The sequence below is a fragment of the Fragaria vesca genome, linkage group LG3, assembly GCF_000184155.1.
Source record: "Fragaria vesca subsp. vesca linkage group LG3, FraVesHawaii_1.0, whole genome shotgun sequence".
Classification (NCBI taxonomy): domain Eukaryota; kingdom Viridiplantae; phylum Streptophyta; class Magnoliopsida; order Rosales; family Rosaceae; genus Fragaria; species Fragaria vesca.
In genome coordinates, this window is record NC_020493.1 from 9,781,430 (window position 1) to 9,805,641 (window position 24,212).

The 24,212-nt window shown below is 37.3% G+C and overlaps 1 protein-coding gene and 1 pseudogene across 2 annotated transcripts in view; one reads left to right on the forward strand and one right to left on the reverse strand.

Moving 5' to 3' along the window:
- Positions 1–24,212, forward strand: part of LOC101292394 — a 1,325,780-nt pseudogene that overhangs the window by 213,942 nt on the left and 1,087,626 nt on the right. The window lies entirely within an intron of this gene.
- On the reverse strand, positions 14,243–15,735 carry LOC101297222. The gene is made up of 3 exons (XM_004294063.1): positions 15,410–15,735; positions 14,932–15,325; positions 14,243–14,828 (listed from the first exon to the last, which is right to left on the reverse strand). The coding sequence occupies exons 1-3, from the start codon at positions 15,469–15,471 to the stop codon at positions 14,265–14,267; spliced, it is 1,020 nt and encodes a 339-aa protein (XP_004294111.1). The 5' UTR covers positions 15,472–15,735; the 3' UTR covers positions 14,243–14,264.

Consider the following 24,212-nt stretch of genomic DNA (forward strand, 5'->3'; position numbering starts at 1 on the left):
TCTGTCAGTAACTTTCAAATCTTTCTTAATGTAAGGAAAATACTCTTCAGATAGAAAGAAGATCAGCTGTATCTTCTCTATTAGGGATTTGCTTATCTGTGTATACATGTTTCCTTATAGAGTTTAGTTTGAACCCAAAGGGCAATGGCCCAGGTCATCACAATAGGTACAATGAGGCCTCCTTCTCTCTTCACCAAGAAACAAGACAAGTCTTTTACTGCTCTCTTGATATATGTTGACGATATATTAATTTCCGGAAATGATCATCAAAGTATTGCTGCTACTAAAAAATTTCTGCAGTCATTTTCATATCAAGGATCTTGGTGATTTAAAATCCTTGGCATTGAGGTTTCTGCTTCTAAAAATGGGATTTTTATTTCCCCACATAAGTATGCATTGGAAATTGTTGAGGATGCAGGACTGTTGGGTGCAGCTCCTATTGATACACCAATGGAACGAAGTTTAAAATTGTCTGATAAGACTGATTTGCTCAAGGATCAAAGTCACTACAGGAGATTGGTTGGAAGGCTAATATATTTGATTGTGTCAAGGCCGGATATTACTTATGCAGTTCATGTGTTGAGTTGCTTTATGCATGCGCCGAGAAAAGCTCATATGGAGGCAGCACTTAGAGTAGTGTGTTACCTCAAGAGTGCTCCTGGTCAGGGTTTATTTTTTTCCTCCAACAATGATCTAAGACTGAGAACATTCTGTGATTCGGATTGGGCGGGCTGCCCACTTACTAGATGTTCCACTACAGGATACTGTGTGTTTCTTGGACCTTCATTAATTTCTTGGAGATCAAAGCGTCAGAAAACTGTATCTCTTTTGTCGACAGAGGCAGAATATCGTGCTATGACTGGAACGTGTTGTGAGTTGACATGGCTGCGTTACTTACTTAGAGATTTGGGAATAATGCACCACGAACCTGCCTCATTATATTGTGACAATAAAGCAGCATTGTACATAGCAGTGAATCCGATATTTCATGAACGAACCAGGCATATTGAGATGGATTGCCGTTATATCAGGGATAAAATCCAAGACGGATCTGTTTGTTACAAGATTCGTAAGTTCATTACATCAGTTGGCGGACCTTTTGACCGCTTTGGGGAAGGAAACTTTTGTTCCCATGATACGCAAGTTGGGAGTGCAAGATATCCACTCTCCAACTTGAGGGGGAGTGTAAAGAAAATACTTTTCAGATAGAAAGAAGATCAGCTGTATCTTCTCTATTAGGGATTTGCTTATCTGTGTATACATGTTTCCTTATAGAGTTTAGTTTCCTAGTCAGTCACAATTACACTTGTATATGTAATCTTCTTTGTATCAATGAAATTCATTCCACCAGAACTATTATCTTTACACTTAAGCTATCTGGATGTATTGGACGTGAACATTTTATCCTCTGTCTGTGATCCTGAGATTTCATAGTTGGTATCCTCTTCACCTGATTATAGACATGAGAGAATTTCCGTAAACAAAAAATTTCTGTAATGTTTCAAGGCTTTCAAGTTTCAATCTCGTATACGCAAATTGTATGTTTGCTCATCCTTCATTGTTGCAGTTTGGTTACTTTGAGCCTCATGGCTGGACTATATAACATTATAAACTATAGAAATATATACATATTTTCTCCTTTTTATAGCTGTTATATGCTGTTTAGGAGGTCATGGTTTATATGTTTGAACTTATTCACATTGGTACTGATTAACTCAAATGCTTGCTGTCAAATTGATATGCCTGATATATCATATGTTTTCAATTTATTCAAATCCAACTGCAACAAATTGAGAAGTGACATTACACATTTTGATTTGTGGAAGTTATATGATATGTGTTTTGTTTTCTTGTTCATCCTTAGGTGAACAGCTTTTGAGATTCGAGTACAGAATTGCATCATATCAGTGATTCCTTTTCTGGAAAGTGGATTGTGTGTAATGTCATAGTCGAAATCATGGTTTGAGATGAGAATTTGCTTTCCCACGAGGATCCATTTTGAGTGGCCATGATTCCAAGGTTTTAAAGAACATTTCTCTTTTTTTGTTAGCTAAAATTTGGTAAAAACCTGTTCAAATGGTGACTTAAGAAGATGGATTTGCTAAAAAGTGAACATGCATGTACTTATTATGGTCATGCACCTTCAAGAATGAAAACAAGTCCCCTTTAAATGATGATGAGTATTTTTCAAGGACTTTGTGATAATTATTGATTTGCTTAGTTCAAAATGTTTGTGGTAAATTATAGCACACAGGACAGGTTTTCCTCCTTCTGTCTAATTATATGACTTTCATAAAAGGCTTAAGGCACCAGAAACAAAAGAACCCCTTCTTTTCTTCAATTTCATTCTCACTTGTCGTCTACAATGTGAAGCAAAGCTGAGTAATAACCCACTGATATGCATGTTGGTTCTCCTATTCCTTTCCAGCTACTCAATTTTCCTGAGTGAACACTACAGTAGGTTGGTCATCAAGCTAGGATTGAATGTGCTTAGATCATGGGCATATTTAGGTATATGTCTCGTATCCCATCATGGCCTTTAGGTTTTCTGGTATAGTTAATCTGTACTTTCCATTTCGGATTTACCACACTCATTTACTTTCCTCCCAAGTCATTGCAGCAATGTTTTCAATGAGGGCAGAAGAGCTAAATTTTCGATGAGAAATTAATCTAAAGATTCTTAATCCATTGTTTTAGGTCGGTTTGGTTGTCCATAAACTTATGCAACTCATCGATTTGTATCTGATTTAGTGGTTCTGATGCATCCTCAGGTTCATGTCATCACTACACCTAATTGTATGCTTATATAGTTAGGATTTGGACCTTTAACGATGCAAGAATCACTAAACAAAACCAGACAAGACAAATAATTGTGCCGACAGATTGCGAAGTTTACGAAAGATTTTGCTCCATATCTTGTCCAGTTTATATGCTGTTCATCATCAATTGAAAACGGTTCATCCATGTTAGGTTTGGTATATGATAAACCAGGTGGGACATTTCTTGCCTGTGAAGTCACTATCCCTTCATTTTGAACTTAAGAAGACAGATTTGATTGATTCACAAGTCATTTTGGGATTAGTTGTTTTGTTAGTTGTAGTACTGTAGTAGGGTTCATTGTGGAGCCCAGAAACAGGCCCAACATACTTATTTAGTCTCTTGATCTGTTTTTACTTATGGCCCATTCTGTTTTGGAAAGTAAAGGCAGCTTCCAAATTATATAAGGTTGACATGCATTATGGACAACTACTGCTTGTTTGTTCTTGAATAATGGATATTCTCAACCATTTTTACCATGAAGTATTTTGACCAAGTTTCACTTTCACTTTCACCTACCCATTATGAAGAAGATTGTATATATCTATATGCTATGGGTGCCCACTTTGGAAAGGATTTGTGGGATTGTGTTCCTGTTTCCCTTGATTCTTGCATCTCTTGCACATTATTGTTGGTTGGTGAACAATATAGATCTTGGAACAATTTCATCACAAAAGAAAAGCATGTACATTTCCTGTTGATGGATCTCAATCATCTCATGGTCAAGTAAATTAATCATATGTATAGTCAAATGATGTATGTATAGTTTATAGATGAGTGGTTCATTTTGATGAGTGCTTTCAAATCTGACTGTATTTGACATTATGTATAAGGTTAATTTTTTGGACAAAGGTTAAATTGTTTGGTTTGGTAGGGATGAATTATGAATACACACAAGTATAAACTTAGAAGAAAAACCAAATGGCTCTTGCTTTGCATGCAATTTATGTCAAGTCTATTTCAAATTTTTTGTATGTAGCTGTATCAAAGATACTGATTAACTAGCATACTTAATTAAGTTTTTGAAATCACTATGTCTAATGAATGATTACTAATAAAGGATTTATTAATAACTACGTGTGACTGTGTGAATCAAAAATCTTTTGCTAAACTTATAGTATTGTTATCTTTTGAATGACAATACAATTACATCAATGGAGCATAATAGCATTCCCTGTGAGGGAATTCCTGTCATGATTAGTGCAGTTGATACACTAACCAAACTTCACGACTTAGACAGAAATGGAAACATGAATTTCTTTCATAATCATCAAATTGGAATTGGAATTGCTTGTGAGAATTCTGTGCTCTGCATGATCAATTTGTGGCCCATTCTTCCCCCCTCTCATGATCTGTCTACAACTCGATGCTGTCATTGCTGTGCAATAGGCACCACCATATATTGATGACACCACCAAGTATCTCCTCCTACTGCTCTTGATTGGATTAAAGTGATAACTGATTCTCTCTGTAATGTCACCCTCAACTCCAAGTTCATGTCCACTTCACACTGCTAGATGTACAGAACTTTCAAAAAGTTGGAAAAGAGAGATGAAAAACATAGTACATTCTCATCTCTCTCTTTCTTGACAGAGATCATTTCACTGGAATCACTTTATATATTATAAGACAACAACTAGTCCAAACCAGCCAATTCTAATGCATAATGTCATTTCATCATATAGAAAATCCAGGGGCTATCGGCTTTGGTCTGTGCCCACTCACATCAACCAAACATCATGAATGATTTTATAGACACACAAGGAATTACATGCTCTCCACTTTACACAAAGCACCCACTATATGCAAAGAAAGAGAAGAAGTAATATCAAACACAATGAATTTATCATTTAACCCAATATAGCGAGTTGGTTGTTAGCAAGATTGTTATGTCATGTAACTGAAACAGTCGAGTTTATCGATCAATCACATGAAAATCAAGGATCGTTGAATTATTTTTGATTTTTTAATTTTTAACACGGTTATTTTCAATATGCATTTCATTAAAATGGAGAATTTTGATTAGTTGGGTATGCAAATAGCAACCACAATAATGGGAATGAGTAAGATGATGGGCACATGGATGTTGTAGTTTTAGTGGGAGAGGCTGATGATGTTTGCACTTGAAGATACCAATCTGTCGAAAGTCCAGGAAGGAAAGAAAAGAATAGTTTTTGGTGTAACTGTTCTTCCTTCTTTTGCTCTTTTTATGCTACTTTCAACTTACTGTGTTCTCCATGTTTCATTCATCATCCATAGTGGGGTTTTTTTTTGTTTTTTTTTTTTCTGGATTCAAATGTGCAATAATCAAATGTCCCTTCTCAGTCTTTAGCCTTACTCCATCCAATCTATCACACTACCAAATCCAACTGCATAAAGTGGCGGTGGACTCATCTCCATGGCAGGTCAAGTCGTATGAAATTCCCACATCTTTATAGAAAGTAAAAAAAATCCATTGTTGAGATATGATTTCTAGGTCACTGATTTGTTATGCTTTCTATCTTGGATGGAATCTTATCATGAACCCTCTTTCAAAAGACAACATATAACCCATTACCCTTAGCATAGTAAAATGAGAATGTGATCAGAAAAGTGAACAGCACCAAATCAAAGGAGGCCTGCCAACACCCATGAGGGTATTGTATATTTTACTTTACCAATGTCACTTTGCAGTTTTTACCATTAGTAATTTACTTCCACATGCAGAAACTCAGAAAGTGATATTGAAATTTTACTGGGTTCAAAGCCAATTAGGAAGTGCTAATTTGGAATGGGGCAAAGGTCTCATGAGTGTGGGGGACCATATACACATGTTGGGGTCCAATGTCTAAAACTCTAAAGATGAAGAGAAATATGTTAGGAAAAGCAACATAATTGTGAGATGATGGGAGGTACTGGTACTACTACCACTACTAGTCTAGTACTACATGATTGAGTGACCCCTTTGACAAGAAAAGATAGGTTTAGGGTTCCATCATGACCTGGCCCTCCATGCCTGTCCTCTCTGAATTGGGAGATCCATATTCTTCTTCTACATATTTATATGCCTTACAGTACCTGTCCCACCTCCTCTCCAACTCAAACTTGGAATATGGTTTATATCACCAAAGTGGGCAACTTATGTGCCACACATATCTCCATCCCTTTACACCAAGTCTCATACCTAAAAAGCTTAAAAGGAAGCAAACAAAGCACAAAGCATCATGGGCCTAAGATACTAGACAAAGGATTTGTTTTCTCTCTTTCTCTCTTTCTCTATGAGTATTTAGGTCATTAGATTAACTAATCCCATTGGGTCATGTGTCAATGTCTTCATTTTGTTTGCCTTTGTGGGTTTGATCACTTTGATGAGTTGAGCAATGAGCTTTAAGCAATGGGCAATGTCCTTGATCATTATTCAATTTTCCCCAAGTGTGCATGTATATCAATGAGTTGAGAAGAGGAGCAAGGTGAGGGGTGATGATGATGGATGATGACCCACATGAAATTGATGTGTGATTCTATTTCTATAGCAAGGGGACCAAGGCAAAGGCAATGAGTGTAGTTAGGTTTACTAGCTTTATTCACACATCTTTTTCATGGGTGCAAAAAAATTAATGGCACCAAATGGGGTTGTGTGTGATTGTTCCCTCTCCTTTGGCATTCACAAAAGTTTACTAGCGCAATTGATGATTTGGGTAACCACTTTACTTCAGGACAGAGGTGCAAAGAGGGAGCGGTTTGGTTTGGGGTACAAGATAAAGGTAAGGTTTGAGTATCGCTAAACTCGAGGTTAATTTGTCTACCACGGAACAAGTTCAAACAAGCTAAAAAACAAAGCAAATTTAAACAAATTAATTACGAAAGAGAGTTGTGTTGTGGTTATTTATGATTCCATTTAGATCATAGATTCTAATAATATGAAAAATGATCGGTCTAAATACAATATTCTACCATTAGTCTATGAAAAATAGGGTTTGGTACGACGCCAATCTCCAATGAAGCACTCAAGCAAGCAAAGCAAGAACCATTCATGCAATTTTGACAAGATTAATTTGTACTTGATTCTCTTTGACATTAATCCCAATAATCTCCAAAGATACTTATTCTATGAAACTTTCTTTAACCAAATAAAATCCTATTGGAGAATAATATATATATATATAATATATAATATAATGTAATGTTACAACATGGTCGTTAGTCACTTTCGAATTAATCAAATCAAATGTGATGCTAGAACACAAGCAACGTGGACCCAATGATCATGATGCTTAATCGGTGTGTAATCCATAAAAACCAATCGTTATCAACACACAAATAGCCAATTAAGCACCTGATCTAATTGTGATTTATATGTCATCCGTCAATATTTATGATCATTTTCTTTATGCTTTCATTAGAAGTTGTCTTATCTTTTCAAGTTCTAACCAATGAATTTGAACAAATGGCATGATTATGCTTGGCTCTATTGAGGGTTCTATCAAAGTTGTTGAATTGGGTATAACAAGTTAGAACAAGTCAATTCTTTCGTTTTCAAGATTCAAACTCAATATCAAGTACAATAGGAGAAACATTTTCAACCACCAGCAGTACAGTACTACATACTATGCATTTGTGAAGAGTGAAAACAATTATATCGCACTTACAGATATTTAAGATTTAAGGTTTGATTATAAATTGAGAAGCTGGTAATAAAAGGTTTATAGTTCGAGTCTCAGCTTGTGATAAACATCTTTACATCTTTTGAAGATGAGTCATACCTAAATTGTTCTTAGAGCCGAAATGGTAGCCGGCTAGCCACCGTTTGTTTTGTCACAAGCAAGAAGTTACTTTGCAACACATATTCTTGGTTGTTAGTTGAAGTAACATGGCTAAATTGCTTGAGCTTGAACCAAACACATACTAAGGTAAGACATAACCTCTACTTTCAATACACTTCTCCATCCCCCCTTACCAATATATTTGTTCAACTTATTCACCTATTTTCCATTCTTAATGCTCTCCCACTTAGCACCTTACCAGAAGTTGAAGAAAACTAGCTGAAAAACTGTTGCTCTTGTCAACATTGTTAGTTACTCTCTAGCCATCTCCCATTATTCAAGCACAATCAAACCTCCTCGATTTGTTAGATGAAGCTTTCTCTGACCTCTTTTGCTTGTCTTCCCAAAGGCAATGAAAGTATGGGGCATCTTCCATTAGCTTGAGTGTGACCTAAAACGTTTTATTGATGAAAACCCAACTGGCATTTCACATTTGTCATTAAAGTTTCACCAATTTACAGACTATTAGCTATGCAACGTGCTCAAAGATTCTATAGAAAAAATTAGAGACACATACGCCAACTATTATTCTCCAAATACAGACTACACACATCTCAATTGGGACAAGAAGAGTCGTCACATCCAACAATACAAGTCGATTTCTTAGGCAAATGATGAATGTGGATGGCTTGGAATTCAAATAAACACGCAACGATCATAAACAAGTACAAACCGATGTTTGTTTTGTGATGTGTACGAGCACAACGATATATATATTCTTGTTTGGATGTAATAGGAAAACCAACATGGCCTAACAAGAAAAGAGTGGAAGAGACAAGGAATCCCCCAAATGGTTTGCCTAAATGACATGGGAGTCGATTATATTAGGGTTTATAGGGTCAACAAGTTAGTGCTTAAGTCATAACGTCTAGCTGCCCAAGTTCCAATATATATAATTGCCTTTCGGATCCCACCTTGAGTGTGAATACCAACTAGCAAAGAAAGGAGAAATATTCTTTGACATGTTTGATTAGGCTTGCAATCTTGGCATTGCGCTACAGTTTGAATCAAATTTCGAATTGACATATAGTGGCATCGGGGTGATAATTATCCATGTACATTTCATCTGTTTCGTCCGAAATTATCGATGAATTGCTAACTTTTGTGTTATTGTCACTTTTTTAAAATCATTGATCGCAGACCTTGCTTTAGCTTCCTAATCAACGTCCATCTACCTATCATTCCATGAATCACCCTCGCAATTTTGTTAAGAATTGCAATTGCCCACCTCAAACAAAAAGAAAACATATCATCGTTGAAATTGGAGAGGAGTTTATCTTCGTTTACCTTTAATCAAATTGGATGTTGCATGTAATTCTCGTAACGACAATAGTCTATTCGTGATACACAAAATTTTTTTAAAACAAAAACAAAGTATTCAGCAAAATATTTTAGAATCTACGTCTAATGTGTCACTTCAATTACTTAGATAGATATCCATATTTACTCACAGATTTAGAATATGTAATATATAGAAGATAAGATAAGAAACTTTATACTAATAAATACATGTGTTGAAATGCAGGCCAAACAAGTATCGGGTCAAAAACCTTCACATCAAAAACTATGTGTCTATGTCCACTAGTGAGCACAAATATAATGGTGCTTCATGCCACCAGTGTCACAAAGAGATGGATCAACTTTCCCAAGTAAACAACACCAAAAACATCATTCCTTTCTCTCTTTTTAGGTACAACGTTCCCTTAACTTTTGATTAGATTCCTAAGCAGGAACACCCATTCTATTCCCTATAGTTCCATTACACCACTAAACAACTAATTAATCGAAAAAAGCCGCCTCAATTATTAAAGTAAAATGCATCATTATCGCCAAAACTAGAAGTCGATACGAATAATGGAGAACCCAACTTAGAGAAAATCATCATCAAACACTAGACTAATCCAATAGATTATAATTAATTAAGAACTAAGCAAGGTTCAAGAATAAGATAAACAAAGGGATAATGATAGAAGAAGAAGAAGAAATATTTAAAGATTTATTTTCCGAGTGGGACGGGGAATAAAGATTCGCGTGTTATATAGGGCATGCCGGTCGTAAAGGGACAGATGGTCCTGGATCCGGTGGGGGCCCATACGTAGGCCCAACTAGGTGGGCCCATAAGATCCAAAATCCTACAAGCAAAAGCAAAATCTCTCTCCTCCTCCTTTATTTTTGTGATGTCTTTTGTTAACTTCCCTCCTCATTAAATGCTGATTTTGGCGGTTTGTATGTATCTGTGCATGGGTGGGGCCCAGCGGGGTTTAATTTGTTTTTACGATTTTTTTATTGATTTTATCTTGTAGTTCCTTCGAATGGGACAGATTGTTCGTGATTGGTACACCGAAGAAAAGGACAAATCTCTAAGTTTGATATGGTGGAATAAGGACACGTCAAAAATAATAATTTAATGCGGTACACAGGGACAGAGAGCGTGAATCTCACGTGAAGGAGGAGGGGGAGTGTGGGTAGGGATCACGGTTCTTCAGGTGCCGTTGGGAGACTTGGAACTAACAAAATGGATTAACAAGTGAAAAACGATGAAGTCATGCCACTTATTGGAAGTTGGAGATGATGATGATGATGCCTATGTGATGTTTATACAAACTATTTTGGCAATTTTTGATAAGTCTGATTTTTCCTATTCCTAAATTTACGGACATATATCCTCTGACTTAAATTAAGATTTAATAAACTTGAATCTTTGTGAAACTAGATAAACGTTAATAGGTAAATTTGAAATATTAGATATGAGTAAACCCAAAATAAAACTAAGTCAACCGTTGCATGAACTAAGTATCTTTTACTTTCGTATTAGGTTTACAAACCGTCTCAAGCTTTGCACTCTATAATTCCCTCATATGTCAAACATTAGGCCCAAATTTTAAACTACAAGATGCCTGTAAAACAAGCTATTATAAATTTTAAAGACGAATGTTTGACCAAACTTCATATTATAGATTACTCAAAAAAAACTTCATACTATAGATTACTCAAAAAAAATTTCGTACTATATAGTATCGTACCTTAAACTTCGATTCTTGAATTGGAAGTTCAAAACCTCATACATGATAACTCAAACATTAATGTGAGTCGTGGAATCACAAAGGCATACTGTAAAACCATATCTTAAGCATCTGACTTGTATCAAACAAAACAAAACAAAACAAAAAAACCAAAGTTTGATTCTAAATCTTCTCGGATGATAAGAATATGAATGAACTACATGACTTATTTTGTTTAAATTTTAGTTTTACCTTAGTTTAGCACGACAGATAGAAGGTTTGGTAATGCCTATCACGTCAAATGTGTGGATCAAAGACAAACTTTTGAAAACATACTACGATGGTGGCAATAAGTTGATTGTGTTAAAGCAGTTCAAAAAAGTTAAACAAATCCTAATTCACTTCCTTAGGTGGGAAACAAAAATTAACACTGGTTTTCAATAATTTCTTCCATCTTGTCTTGTCGTTTAGGTCTTTGATTGAGCCAAAAAATTCAACACATTGCAGATCAATGAATCTTGTACGTGATTATCGACTCCACGTCTCGACAATCTTCATGGGATTGATTATGTCTCTATAATTACATATCAAGTTCTTTTATTTGTTTTTTTCCTTTTGACTAGGCTTAGGCTTCCTTGTTCTCTTTCGAGTCTGAATAGCCATATGTAATGTAATGCATAATGTACATTGATTTCCACATCAAAATAGTTGTAGAAACGTCACTCTCAAATAAATAGCAAGTAGTATTCAATTGTTGGGATTTTAGTGTTACAAATTGATTTGGTGTTTGGTCAGTTTATGTATAGTAATTTAAATAATAAATTGAACATTATATGCTAGAGTCATCGATCTAATCCTAAAATAAGATCGTCTAGACGTTTCAAGTCAACCATCGGTTATAATCGTCTAGACGTTTCAAGTCAACCATCGGTTATAATAGTGTCTAACAAGTTTTTGAATCCTAATTATATATATTGTTCTTAAACAAGTCTGTTTAGCCCGTCTAGATGGCTTTTAAAAGCTGCAAGCCTGCCTTCTGCCCTGGAAGTGCCTAACGAGTTTTTATACTTTACAAATACATGAGAAAATTAGATCAATACATACAAGATTAGTACGGCGCTTGCACAAGGTTGACCGCATAAATAAATAAAAATATAAAAGAAAATAGAATTTTTCCTCTTATTTCTATTATGATGTGGTAGGACCCTAATCTTTGAATAAAATGGAAATGTTGGGAAAGACAATTTCAAAGTCCCACAAAGGGTGGTGACAAGTGAATGAGAGGGAATGAATTCACATTTCACAAAAACCATATACATATTGGCAGATGAGATCACCACACTGCTTATCTTATCATTGACTTGTATTTCCCCCACATCTTGAAAACGAAAACACAACCACATATCACGTGCTCCTCACGTTCATCCAAACTCCCCCATTATCTAAAATACGACACAATTTCCGTTTTTTCTTTTTATTTATTTATTTATTTTATTAAAAAAAAAGGCAGCACTTCAATTCCTATATTTTCTCAGAGCTTAAGATTAAGGTCAGCTTTCTTCTAAAAAAACAGAAAGAAAAATTAAGGTCAGCTTCTCAAAAAATTAAGGTTCGAGGAGGATGTTAAAGAAGATGAGAACATTCGATCTTTGGCTTCATAAAATTGTAATTGTAAACATATTGTATTACTTTTTATTATATCGTTCATTTATCGTTTCATAAATAAATAAATAAATTAAAAGCGAGAAAAAAACAAGACTAAAGGTGGAATAAATCGCACCTAATTTTTATTTTTTTGACCATCGTATTTTTACCATTACAAATGATATTAAAAGTAGAAAAAACTTTCAATTGTGACTTTGATAAAATAGCTAGTCACATTGAACTGTCGTATATTAAGACACGGTAGGATGCCTCGTTGTACATTTTTCAGTCACTGCTTACTAAACTTTTTAATGAGAATCGCATGTTCAAACAAAGATATGTCTAAGCAATAAGCAAGATATAAAATCATTACTTTGTCATAATTACTTAGATCTCCGACGATTCTTTGGCTCTTTTTACCGAACCGTAAATTCTTTAGAAATCACTCGTTCTCTCGCTACTGACCCCCGCATTATTTTAGCCACCAACCCAACACCAAGCTCAAGGTACAAACCGAGTGCTCAGCATCATGGTGGTGGCAACAATAGTGAAGATATGGGGGGACGACTGTAGTACACTGTACCAACTTACACAATGTGGGGATACAACCCCATTTACCCAAAAACCTCAAGTCGCATCATCCCTTACCAAATCCATCAGTCCCTTCCGCCATCGATTCCCTCATTCACTCCTCCCACAGTCCCACCCTCCTAGCCTGAGGCCATCAAGCCAGAGTACCACCACTGCGCCGGGCCGCCAGTACCCACCACCACCTAGCTCTGTACCCTAAACTACTCCTAGCAGTAAAAAATGAAAAACACTTACCGCCAAAAGAGAAACACAACCCAATAAAGCGAAACAAACAGTAACATAATGATGGCGTTTAGTCCCTGCTCTCGTTGTCCCTATTCGATAGCGACCAAAGAGAGAACAGGCCTCGTAGTAACGCGCGTAGGACACGGTTCGGGAATCCCAACAGTGCCCTCCGGCCTCCCCACCCAAAACGTCGTCGTCTCCATCACGCCACAGCCCACAAGTATACAGCCAAAACAGTGCTGAACGGTGACCTGACCAGGACTTATTCGTACTTTACTCCCATTTTTTAATTTAATTAAAATTAAAAAATAAATAAAAATAGTGGCCGTTGGTGCGCCCTGCAGCAACAATTGCGCGCGCGTCCTACGTGTCGGCTTTTTTGCCTCCCTCCCAAGCCCGTCGCTTTCGACGACTGCGTTGACCCCACGCATCGGAGTTCGCGCGTGTACCGCCATTCGTGTTACCTAGTCGGTCTAGAAAGAAAACACTGTGGATAATAAGCCCTGCGACTAAGCGCGGGTAGATGCGCTCGTGGGGCCCAGCATCCCCCCACCCGTTCTGTCACTCTCTTACACACACACATCCCGCCTTTCAGCCATAAACTCTGATCCACCCTCCCCCACGCTAACCTGCACCGTATCTTGCTAACCTGCGCCGCTCCCTATGTAGAAACCAAAAAAAAAGAGGGCCTAATTTCTCACCTTAATTAACAATAACGCAACCACCAAAGTTACCAAGAAATATCTGTTTAGGTATTTCCCATTCTTTTTAGGTATTTTCCATTCTAATTTAGGTGTTTTTCCATTCCGATTCAACAAGGAATTATCCTTTCCGAAAATGTCATGAGGATGACCTGAAATTTAGGATCAATAGTCGTCCGAACTATCAACGAGAAATTATCCTTCCGAAAATATCTTTTAAGGATGACTGAAATTTTCCGATTAATAATCATCGGAACTATTTCGCATTACTGATTCCGTTTATACTTTGATTTTTGGGTGGTGTCGAACGGAACACCATTTGAGAGATTGGGACCAAGAACAATAATGCCGCAAAATTATAGACAAAATTTACTCAGAAGAAGAATAGGAAATGGCAAAAGAAAGAAAAAAATTGGCTGAATTTTTCAAAATTAGTTGGGTGAAAATTTACTCCTTTTTTCTTTTTTGGTTCATATGTTGGTCTAAGACAAGTTAACATGGACACTAGCGTTCTTGGTGGATTTACAGACTGGGCATGTGTGGAGGGAGGACCCACAGACCGTACACAAGCACAGATGCCTACACGGCAACAGCAACACACACGATTCCTCCTTCCCGCAATTCCTGCACCACCTACTCCCTAAACCCGACCCGCTTCCGCCGCTCGTCCCTTCCTCCACTGCCCGCCACCCGTCGTCGTTTCCGGTGCTCCCGCAGCACGACTGCGCGTCGTCCATCATCGCCGCCGCGGCGTCGTTTTGGTTGTTGTGGTTGGGCTCGTCTTTCACTTGGGCCAGGACTTGTTCGAGATTGGTCCGGAGAGCATTGGCGGTGGCCTCGTTGGTCTGCGCCAAGTCGCGCCATATTTGATTCTCGATGCAAAGAGACTTCACCTTCTCTTCCAGAGCCCAGTTCATCTTCCCGATTTTCTCGATCTCCACCTCCTTGGCTCTCAGCCGCTTCATCATCCCCATCTCTATCGACTCTATTATCCTCCTCGCTTGCCTCTTTCGCTTCTCCTCAATCTCCAGCCTCACCTTCTCCATCTGTAAAAAAAATAATCCATAACAAGATTAATAACCCAGAAACAAAAATATCTGATCGTTTTAGAATTGATAAAACGAATCGGGTTTCGGGTTCGGGGCTTACGTGTTGCGAAATGATGCGGTCGATGTCGAACTGCTGCTGCTGGATTTGCAGAGAAATGTCCTCGCCGAGAAACGAGAATGAGTTATTGCTGTTCTTGTAGTGATGGCTCGCCGGAGGAGTCGGGTAGGAGAAGAGATTCGGGTTCGGGTTGATCGAGTCGACCCGGGAGCGCTTTCTTGAAAGAGAAGTACTGATCGGTACGTTGTACGTGAGCCCACTGTCCGACTGCATCGCCGTGGTTTTCGGAAGCATGGAATCGTTCATCATGGAGTTGTTATTATACGCCGGAAGAAGAGCCTCCGTCGCCACCAAACCGCCGGTCATCATCGGCACGCCGTACCCAATCTGAGCACCGTACATGCCGCCGTTTCCCTGAACCGGGTTCATGATCTCACTGTGGAAAGACCGAAAATCAGAACCGACCCAGTAGAGAAATCTCAAGGCAAAAGAAATACCCAGATGAAGAGAGGATCAGTACCTGTTGTTGCAGAAGAGTTGTTGAGAGGGGAAGAGATTGAGGTGCCGAGCTTCAACGGCCATTGAAATATTACACACAGAGAGAAGAAGGAAAAAATAGAAGGGCTGGTTGCTCTGAATCAACAGCAAGCGTTTTCTCTCTTTATATAAAGCCTCTTTCTTCTTCTTCTCTGTCGATTAGCTCTTTTGGGTTTTTCTTCGGGTTAATAATAACACTCGCTGCGTCTTTATCTATATATGATGCGTTTTTGGGGACTTGGGTTCTTGTTTTGGGGAGGAAGAGAAAGAAAACAAGTGTGAGGAGGAAACGAACAAAAGGCATGCAGTAGAGGTGGCAAGGCTGGATGGTGGGGTTTATTTAGGGTTTGGTTTGGGTCAGATAGAGAGAGAAACAAATCAAATCTTAAAAAAACATAAACAAATCCCCTCTAATCTTCATTCCCTTAATTAAATGGATTAATTAGAATGGAAATTTAGAGAGGTAAAAAAGGTAAAGAAGCTTTGACCGTTTTGTCTAATTATGGAGATGCGGTTACTCGAATGAATCACCCCCTTCTTCCTTGGTTTTTAATTTTTACTTGACTCTTTACCAATCTGAAACCAACAGTTACAGCGATTCGGTCAGTCCGTAATTCTAGCGATTCTCCAGGGACATATCCGGAATTGTCGCTGCGGAGACTCGATTCTACTTAATCTACGGTGGTTTCTTTGCTTTGCTTAATTAACTGACAGCGAGAGAGTGATAACTGACAACTGCGGTATCTGCCACGTCATCTATTTGCCGACTGGGGCTGCCAGGGTCTGCCACGTCGGCAAAAGCCAAATCACGTCCGGATTAATTAAGCAAATTAATTAGCGCAAAGCAGCACGTGTGGGGCGGGGTGGGCAGGGAGCACCACAAGTCGATGGTTACGGGGCACGTGCGAGGGGCCAGCGTGGAAGGAGTGGGGCCCGTGACTTATTGGCAAAAAACAGAAAGGTAAATCTTAATTAATTTAGGATTAAAGAGGGAGGGTAAAAAGGGAAAGAGTGGCCGTTGGGTTTGGGTACGGGTGTACTATAGCCCATTGGGGACGACTGGCTCCTTTTGGCAGTTTGTTTGCTTTTAGGAAATTGAGGGACAGATACACTCATGCTTCCCGCATGGATACGTTTCGTTTTATCTTGTTCACCTCTGGACTGTTCCCTCCAACTGTCCCCCTGCCCTCCTCCCTCTTCAAACAATCAAACTCCTCTTTTATTTCTTTTTTAACACGACTGTTTTTCTTTTTTTCCTTTTTTTCTTTCTTTAGGTTATTTGCTTTTTTCCTTTTACCACGTCTTTTGGTCTTTAGAAAAATCTTAATCAGGGCACTAATTCAAGGTGAAATCATTTATTGGTGGTTGCTAATCCGATTTTCGCTCAAAATGTCCATTAGTGTGTTGTCACCGATCGGTTTATACTTAAGTTAAGCTCTTAGAAACTCGTTCAGCAATTGCGTCATGACGAGTCGAACGGTGGTGTTTGTTTGAATTGTTTTGAATTTGTAACTGTGGAGGTTTGTATGTCATGATGATATATTGTATTAAAGGAAGGGATTTATTTGCTATTGTCTTTATACACGCGTGTTAATGTGCATGTTCGGAGTTTGTTTAAACTGCTTTTGTTCGTCATTAAACGTTGTATTTTCTAGTGCGTTTCTCGTGAGCAGAGTATAGCGCTGGCGAGCTTTATTTTCAATCGTCATTTTGCACGCGTGTTACTGTGCATGCGCTCTCGACTCAACGTCTTTTATCTTGAAGCGTCGATCGTCATCCTAGCTTGAGTGCTTGCAAGATGTTAACTAGCTTCATCAGTTTGCACGCGTGTTAGTGTGCATGTCATTCTGTTGCGCTCTCAACTCAACGTCTTTTATCTTGGAGCGCCGATCATCATCATGGCTCGAGTGTGTGCAAGATGTTAACTAGCTTTATCAGTTTGCACGCATGTTAGTATGCATGTCATTGTGTTGCGCTATCAACTCAACGTCTTTTATCTTGGAGCACCGATATCATCATGGCTCGAGTGTGTGCAAGATGTTACACGCGTGTTAGTGTGCATGTCATTATGATGCGCTCTCGACTCAACGTCTTTTATCTTGGAGCGCCGATCATCATCCTAACTTGAGTGTGTGCAAGATGTTAACTAACTTTATCTGTTTGCACGCGTGTTACTGTGCATGTCATTGTGTTTGTTTCTAATCACTGACGTTTAAAGACTTCATTTTCAACCGTCAGTCACATGCTTATCAGTTACACTGACCAATAACTGACAATCAATCATATGTGTTTTGAAGTCTATTTAATTTTAATTAAACGTATACTTTAGCCACCAAATTATTAAAATAATTTCCCTATTAAGATGTTATTACCAACAATTTGAGGTACATTGTGATGCCAATGGTGATGACATGATCTTCCATAGTCTATCTAGTCCTGCTATGAATTAATTTATTCTTACTCTAAGCGATTTGAATGGTAATAACATATTGATCATCAATATCTTTCACATACCGGCTTCTTACTCTAAAGTCCAAACCAAACAAATTTCTCATTCAATATTTTATGGTACGTACCACATCGACATGATAAGTATACCTAATATCATCGTTGTATTAAACATCATAGACTCACTCAAGTCACTCAACAGGCATGTATAGGAAGACCGTATATTAGGCTGCTCATTATTGACCTTTCAGCTGTTTGAGAAATATTGGTATTATTGGTCTTGACTGGTCCTTGCTACAAATGCAACGTACATCTTGCATGAAATTATTGGTGCCTGCTAACCAGCAATATATGCATATGAATTTCTCCCATATTTTCTGCTTGATTAGGATTTTTCATGGCAATAATTGATCCCTGCCTGTACGTAATGGGAGCACTCCCACATTCATGGCCTAATTTCTTGCAGATGAAATTTTCATTTCAATCTGATAAGCAGAGACATCCTGACCAAATCGAAATTTGACAGCATGCCAATCAATCCTAACCAATTTCGATGATCGACAAACAAATTATAGTAAATGCAGAAGTGGCATGGTTTTCCTGGAGATTGCTTGATTTGGATCATTTCCAAATATACTATAGGTACTTGGTCAAGTTTTGGTAGCTCGATCGTGTTAAACTTTGCTGCTAAGATTCGGCTTTGTGATGAAACTCTGTGGTTACTGGTTAGGCACGATGTTGATCCGAAAATGAGCTAGAATGAAAAAAGAGTTGAAAAAAAAACAACTCTCACCAGTTTGAACAGTCTTTGTAGTTTAAGAAAATTGAGTTTGTTATCGAGGAAAAATTAGAATTCATACTGTTTAGACATATGATAAAAAAGACTTGTTATGCGTAACACACGAGAACTGTTGAAGATGATAAATGTTCAGGAAGAAACTGTAATGATTTAACGATAAATGAAAAGATTAACAAGGAAATTTTACATATTTGTTGAGTGTAAGAAGGAAAATACATAAATTATTGCAAATGAAATATGGTATACCATATAACTTTTCATTTATTATAGCTTTTCGATAAATCATATGGGTGAACAAAATAGTTTAAATTGTGAAGGTCACCAAAACTTTTGAAACTCACACCGTCTTATTTTACAATTCACGTTACTACATCTTTCCTCTCTCGTTCATTCAATTAAAATTGATGGCTTTTGTGGCCTGGATTCCCAATATTCTGTCTCACCTCCCATCCCTCCCCACATCACCTAGATCTTGCCACCTCTCTTTCTAGGGCAAGACAATAATGTTACAAAAATTAAGGGGCCCTATATAGTATGCTCATATATTCACAAACAACTACCTAGCTACATAAAGAAAATAGTCAAAATAGCAAGGTAGGAAAAACTTGGGGTGACCATTGAAGTAAAATTGCTTTGTCTCCATGCATTTATCTTTAGCTTTCTTGCCCATCCGGCTTAGCTACGACCTTGATTTCTTATTACCTTATAATACTTTGAGACCATCATCGTACCAAGACACGAATATGTATACCTTTCCAATGAACATAAACTTGTTTAGTGATCGATGCGGTGCATAAGGACAATTGGGGGTGACAAATCAATTGCATTCATCATATAATACTAAAGCCATAAGCTACGATTTATCATATAAGAACGATATTCTCAATGGAAGTGTACTACGATTAAGCAACTCCATTATTTAATCACTAGGGTACGTTTTATGACATTTCTCTAAGCAAAAGGGTTGGAAAAGTAGCTCCAATCAAGGAGACAATATGACAAATGGGATCTGTCATTTAATTAGTGACATTATTAAGTCGGTTAGTTATAGTATTAGCCAACTAGCTAGGGTTCCACAATATATATGATCCTAGCTACATGATCTAATATTGCGGAAGATTTGAGGAGGCATAACCTGACATTATTATTAACTACTTTCTCTTTGCCTTGTTTTATAATCAACATGATTTAACCTTGTTCATACAATTAACAGAACTATAGCGCTTAGTTTAATACACCCACATGAAGCAGATTAGTAAACTAATGCTTCTTTAATGAGAGAGATATAGCAGGCCGTACAGAGTTACAGACACAGAGTCACAAGGCCAGAAGGAGATGGGGAGAGCATGATGATCATTGATCCCTCATCTTCTTCGATCTTTCCGATTCAAGTTTTACTTCGGCATTATTGCACGCTGCTTAGCTAGATTAATCAATTGGTTAACTAGCTTTTACGATGTTGTTAAGCATGGACTAGAATAAACCCTAGCTTGTTGGTTTGCTATAACGAAAGCAATAGCAGGTTATACTTTCTTTCTTACGGGGTAATGTTTCCTTAATTACGAGGGCGTGGTGTTTAGTGTTCCAATTGTTTAAGTAAAGATTTGTATGTGGTTGACAATTCGGCCGATGTGAGATAAATCTAACTGAATCATTGTCAAATGCTAGCTCATTATATTTCCATTGTTAGTTGATATACAAATATGGCGTGAACAAAGGGTTGATTGTGTGACCAGTGGCCAAATCATATCAAATTTCATATGAAAATATGAGAATCAATCCTTGAAAGTTTTGATGTAAGATTGATTTTGAGAATCGATGTAGTTACAAACTTACGTTATACCGGTCGACGATTATATTCATTGCAAACCTTCTCTATGTCTAGTAATTTAATTAGTAGACCGATTTAGAGTTTGGCAATCGTTGCACTCAATTAGTATTAAATACTTAGCTTCCAAACTTAATTAAAGAGATGGAGAAAGATACCACCCAAGGACCGAAGAGATCGAGTAGATGGGCAAAAGTAGTACTATTTGTGAGAGAGAGCTAGAGTGATTCCCTCTTTCAGCATGCACCTTACTTCCTTCACCTTTCTCTTTCATTATACTCTATTATTGCTCACACATCAAACTCAATTCCATCGACCATACTTTCATTTTAACCACTACCCAAAAATCTAGAAAGCATACACCAAAAGCAATAAAAAGTTGAAGGAAAAAAAAAGAAAAGAAGAGGCATTACATATATAGTACATTTTGATTGCTTTCTTGTAGCAAAAAGATACTAATTCCAAGGGCCAAGACTACTTGGGAGGCATACAATCATGATAAATAAGGATTCTAGTTTCCACAACTGGGGACTAAAAAGAAACAGAAAAAAAAAAGATGCATTGGGTTGGGAATCTATCATTCATATGTGTGTTTGTGCTTTCACTTCCCTTGACTTGTGGAGATTGATATATACAATTAGGGTTCTTCCTTCTTTAAATTTCTCTTGCTTTCCACTTAAAGAGGTTTTGGTGCCCTAGCCTTTGTATTCTATATTCTACATGTGATCTCCACAGCAACCCATCCTTTTGTTATAAACCCTGGCTAGCTAGCTAGCTCCTCCATCACATTGTGAGAATCTCCTTCTTCACTGATCTCTCTTTCTCCTCTTTACAGCTCTGCTTTCCTATGTTGAGAATCTCATTCATCACACCCAACAAACCCTAACCCTAACTTCGAATATGTCCCCCCCTAGCCTCATGCATGAGAGAGAGAAAGACACTGCTCGATCTGGAACACTGCTAGCTAGCTTTCCCCATTCTTGCTTTGAAGGAGCACTGCAGCACCAAACGACTGGCATGAGTAGGAGATAGGCTAATGGGGCTAAAGCTATAATTATTTCTTGCTTCGGAAACATACCTTACTTGTGCTCAGGACGCCTAGAAAGATATGTCAGCCTTAGATATCTCTCTCGAGCTCGTTCTCTTTCTCTGCAAAAACCCAGAGGAACAGAAATCTTGACCGTTTGGTTGGGAAAGTGAAGGGAGATCGAAGTGGTATTCATTTCATGGCCCCATGGTACATGATTCTCTATACCTATCTGCAGCAGCACAAAAGCACCAGTACAAAGTACCATGCTACTCACGAGTTATTAATCTTAGGGCGGCCCTTTATTTATTTTATTGAAGAAACTTTTTGTTTTTATTTTTTTTACCACAAATTCAGTAAGAATTTATAGCCTGGTTACTAAAATTGTCAAAAAAAAAAAAAAAAAAAATGATGATGAAATATACATTGCATTTTGACGTACTTATTTCGTCATTTCCCCCTTTTTCAATTGATATTGGGTGTTTGGCTTCAAATACTTGTGATCATAAGAGAGGAAACATGTGAAGTGAAACTTACCGTACATATATATGTAATTATTATTATTAATTTTTTTTCTTCAAGTTATAACGTTATATACAAAATACTAATATATGGATATGAAAATAAGTGAATTCTGTAAACTAGCTAAGTAAGATCTTAAACCGGTTTAATTTTAGTTAGTCTATCGTTAATGTACCGATAAGTTAATACAGCGTAAATTGTTCTTCAAACATATTATATCCAATTTGAGGCAATGACAATAGTCAAATGAAATTATGCGTGAGTCATATATATATATATATATATATGAATGAAATGTGTTAAAAGTGATTGAGGCGGTCTTATTAAAATCATAATTCATTTTGAATTTAGGATGTTCTTCAAACTTTATTTTACCTATAACGTAAGAATCTTATTCCCAAGTTTCCAACATTCAATGATAGACATGCAAAGAAAGAAATAAACAAGTGGGAATTGGAAATGGGTTCTGGTCCTTCAGGATAAATGATCATATGCAAAGCAGTTCTGCATACTTGGAAATTAAGATTAAAAGATTGTGCTGCTTCAGAAAAATGCATTTCCCAATGTAATGTTTTTTCCTCTGCATTTTTCCTCATGGGTGTTTGGTAAGATTTAATGTCTGCATGTGCATTTCAATACTTTAGGACAAGTCAAGTTTTCTCATTTAAGTTTTGACAAGTGAAGTATTCAATAGAGAAAGATACTTGTCCCAAGGGGAACTGGGTTATAATGTAGCTTAGCTAGGCCTCAACAACCCACCATATTACACAACACTGCACTTGTCAGGTAACAAAGTTAAATTATTTCCTTTCTTTTATTGTGCCAGACCTTTACATATATTTAGGATCTTGTTGGTTTAGGATGCCTTGGATATTAAGGTAATACTAACTTTTTGTTGTTAAAAATCCAATAAATTGAAAATAGTTTTATCATTTCATTCCATGAAATTTGGTGATTGATGAAACTTGTTTGTCTATCTTTTACTATGAAAAAATCCGAATCATTTCTGGGTCTAATGGCCTGTGCTTTATTTATGAACTCTATAGAGATGGTCTTTCTTGCTTTTGGGTCCAGAAGAGACATTGGGCTTATTTGAATAAATCCCACACTTATTGGGCCAATTGCTCCCGTCTATTGGGCTTTAAAAAAAATAATGAGTCATGTCAAGTGTTCTCATACTGCAACACGTGGTACCTGAAACCTCTTTTTAGGTGAAAGTCATTGACTTCAGTCAACGCAGATACAAAGGGTGCTCACCTTCGTCTCCAACCTTCACTAACCTGCACTTGATTGAACTCCATTCCAGTTGTCTCATGGTGAGTCACACTTCTGGGTTTTCTAAAGTCCCATTTCACAAGTTATACAAATTTATGCCTGCCCTTTATTTTACTGCATTATTGTTGATCGGATACAATATTATGGAAGACTTGGTCTATATATTCATGCATCATGATAATATTTATTGGATTTTTGTTGGCATTTGGCATTTTAAAATCCCTTTTGGGAATCAGCTCTGTCCCTTATTGTATTGAAATTTTGCTACTGACCTCATGTAGTATTGACTTCTAGGAGAAAATGAAAGGGAAAGAGAAAAGGATGGGAATTGACTACAAGGACAATGCCAAAGAGTACCCAAATCAGAAATCTGCAGTTTTCTTTGAGTTGTGGGATTTGAATGAGAAGATTTGTCCTGGAAAATTTGGTATTACTAGAACCCGCCGTGTTAGTGGACCTGGTTTTGGAATAAACCGAAATGACAGTAGCTCCATTCCAAGATGACAACTCTTGATTGGGAAATGATTATGCATTCCTAATTGCCATCTGGAGTTGATAAGCATTGGAAGTAAGTACCCTACCTTCTGTTGAGTTGGATTTTCTTAGTTTCACATAGGATAGTGATGTTTAGTTGATATCAGTTTTAGTATTCAAATGCAGTTCTAGTCTTGCGTGTTTTGATTGATTTTTCCTAAGCATATTAATACGCCGCCTACATTGTAAACAATTGGGAATGAGTTTCTTGCAACTGATTCAAACTGTATGTGTTGACTTATTTAGTTTTTCTTGATAATGACTTATTTTGAGTTAGTTATTTAACTTCTCAGTCCAAACTCCCCAAGAAGAAGACGAAAAAAAAATGACAGGGTTGATATTAATGCTGTACT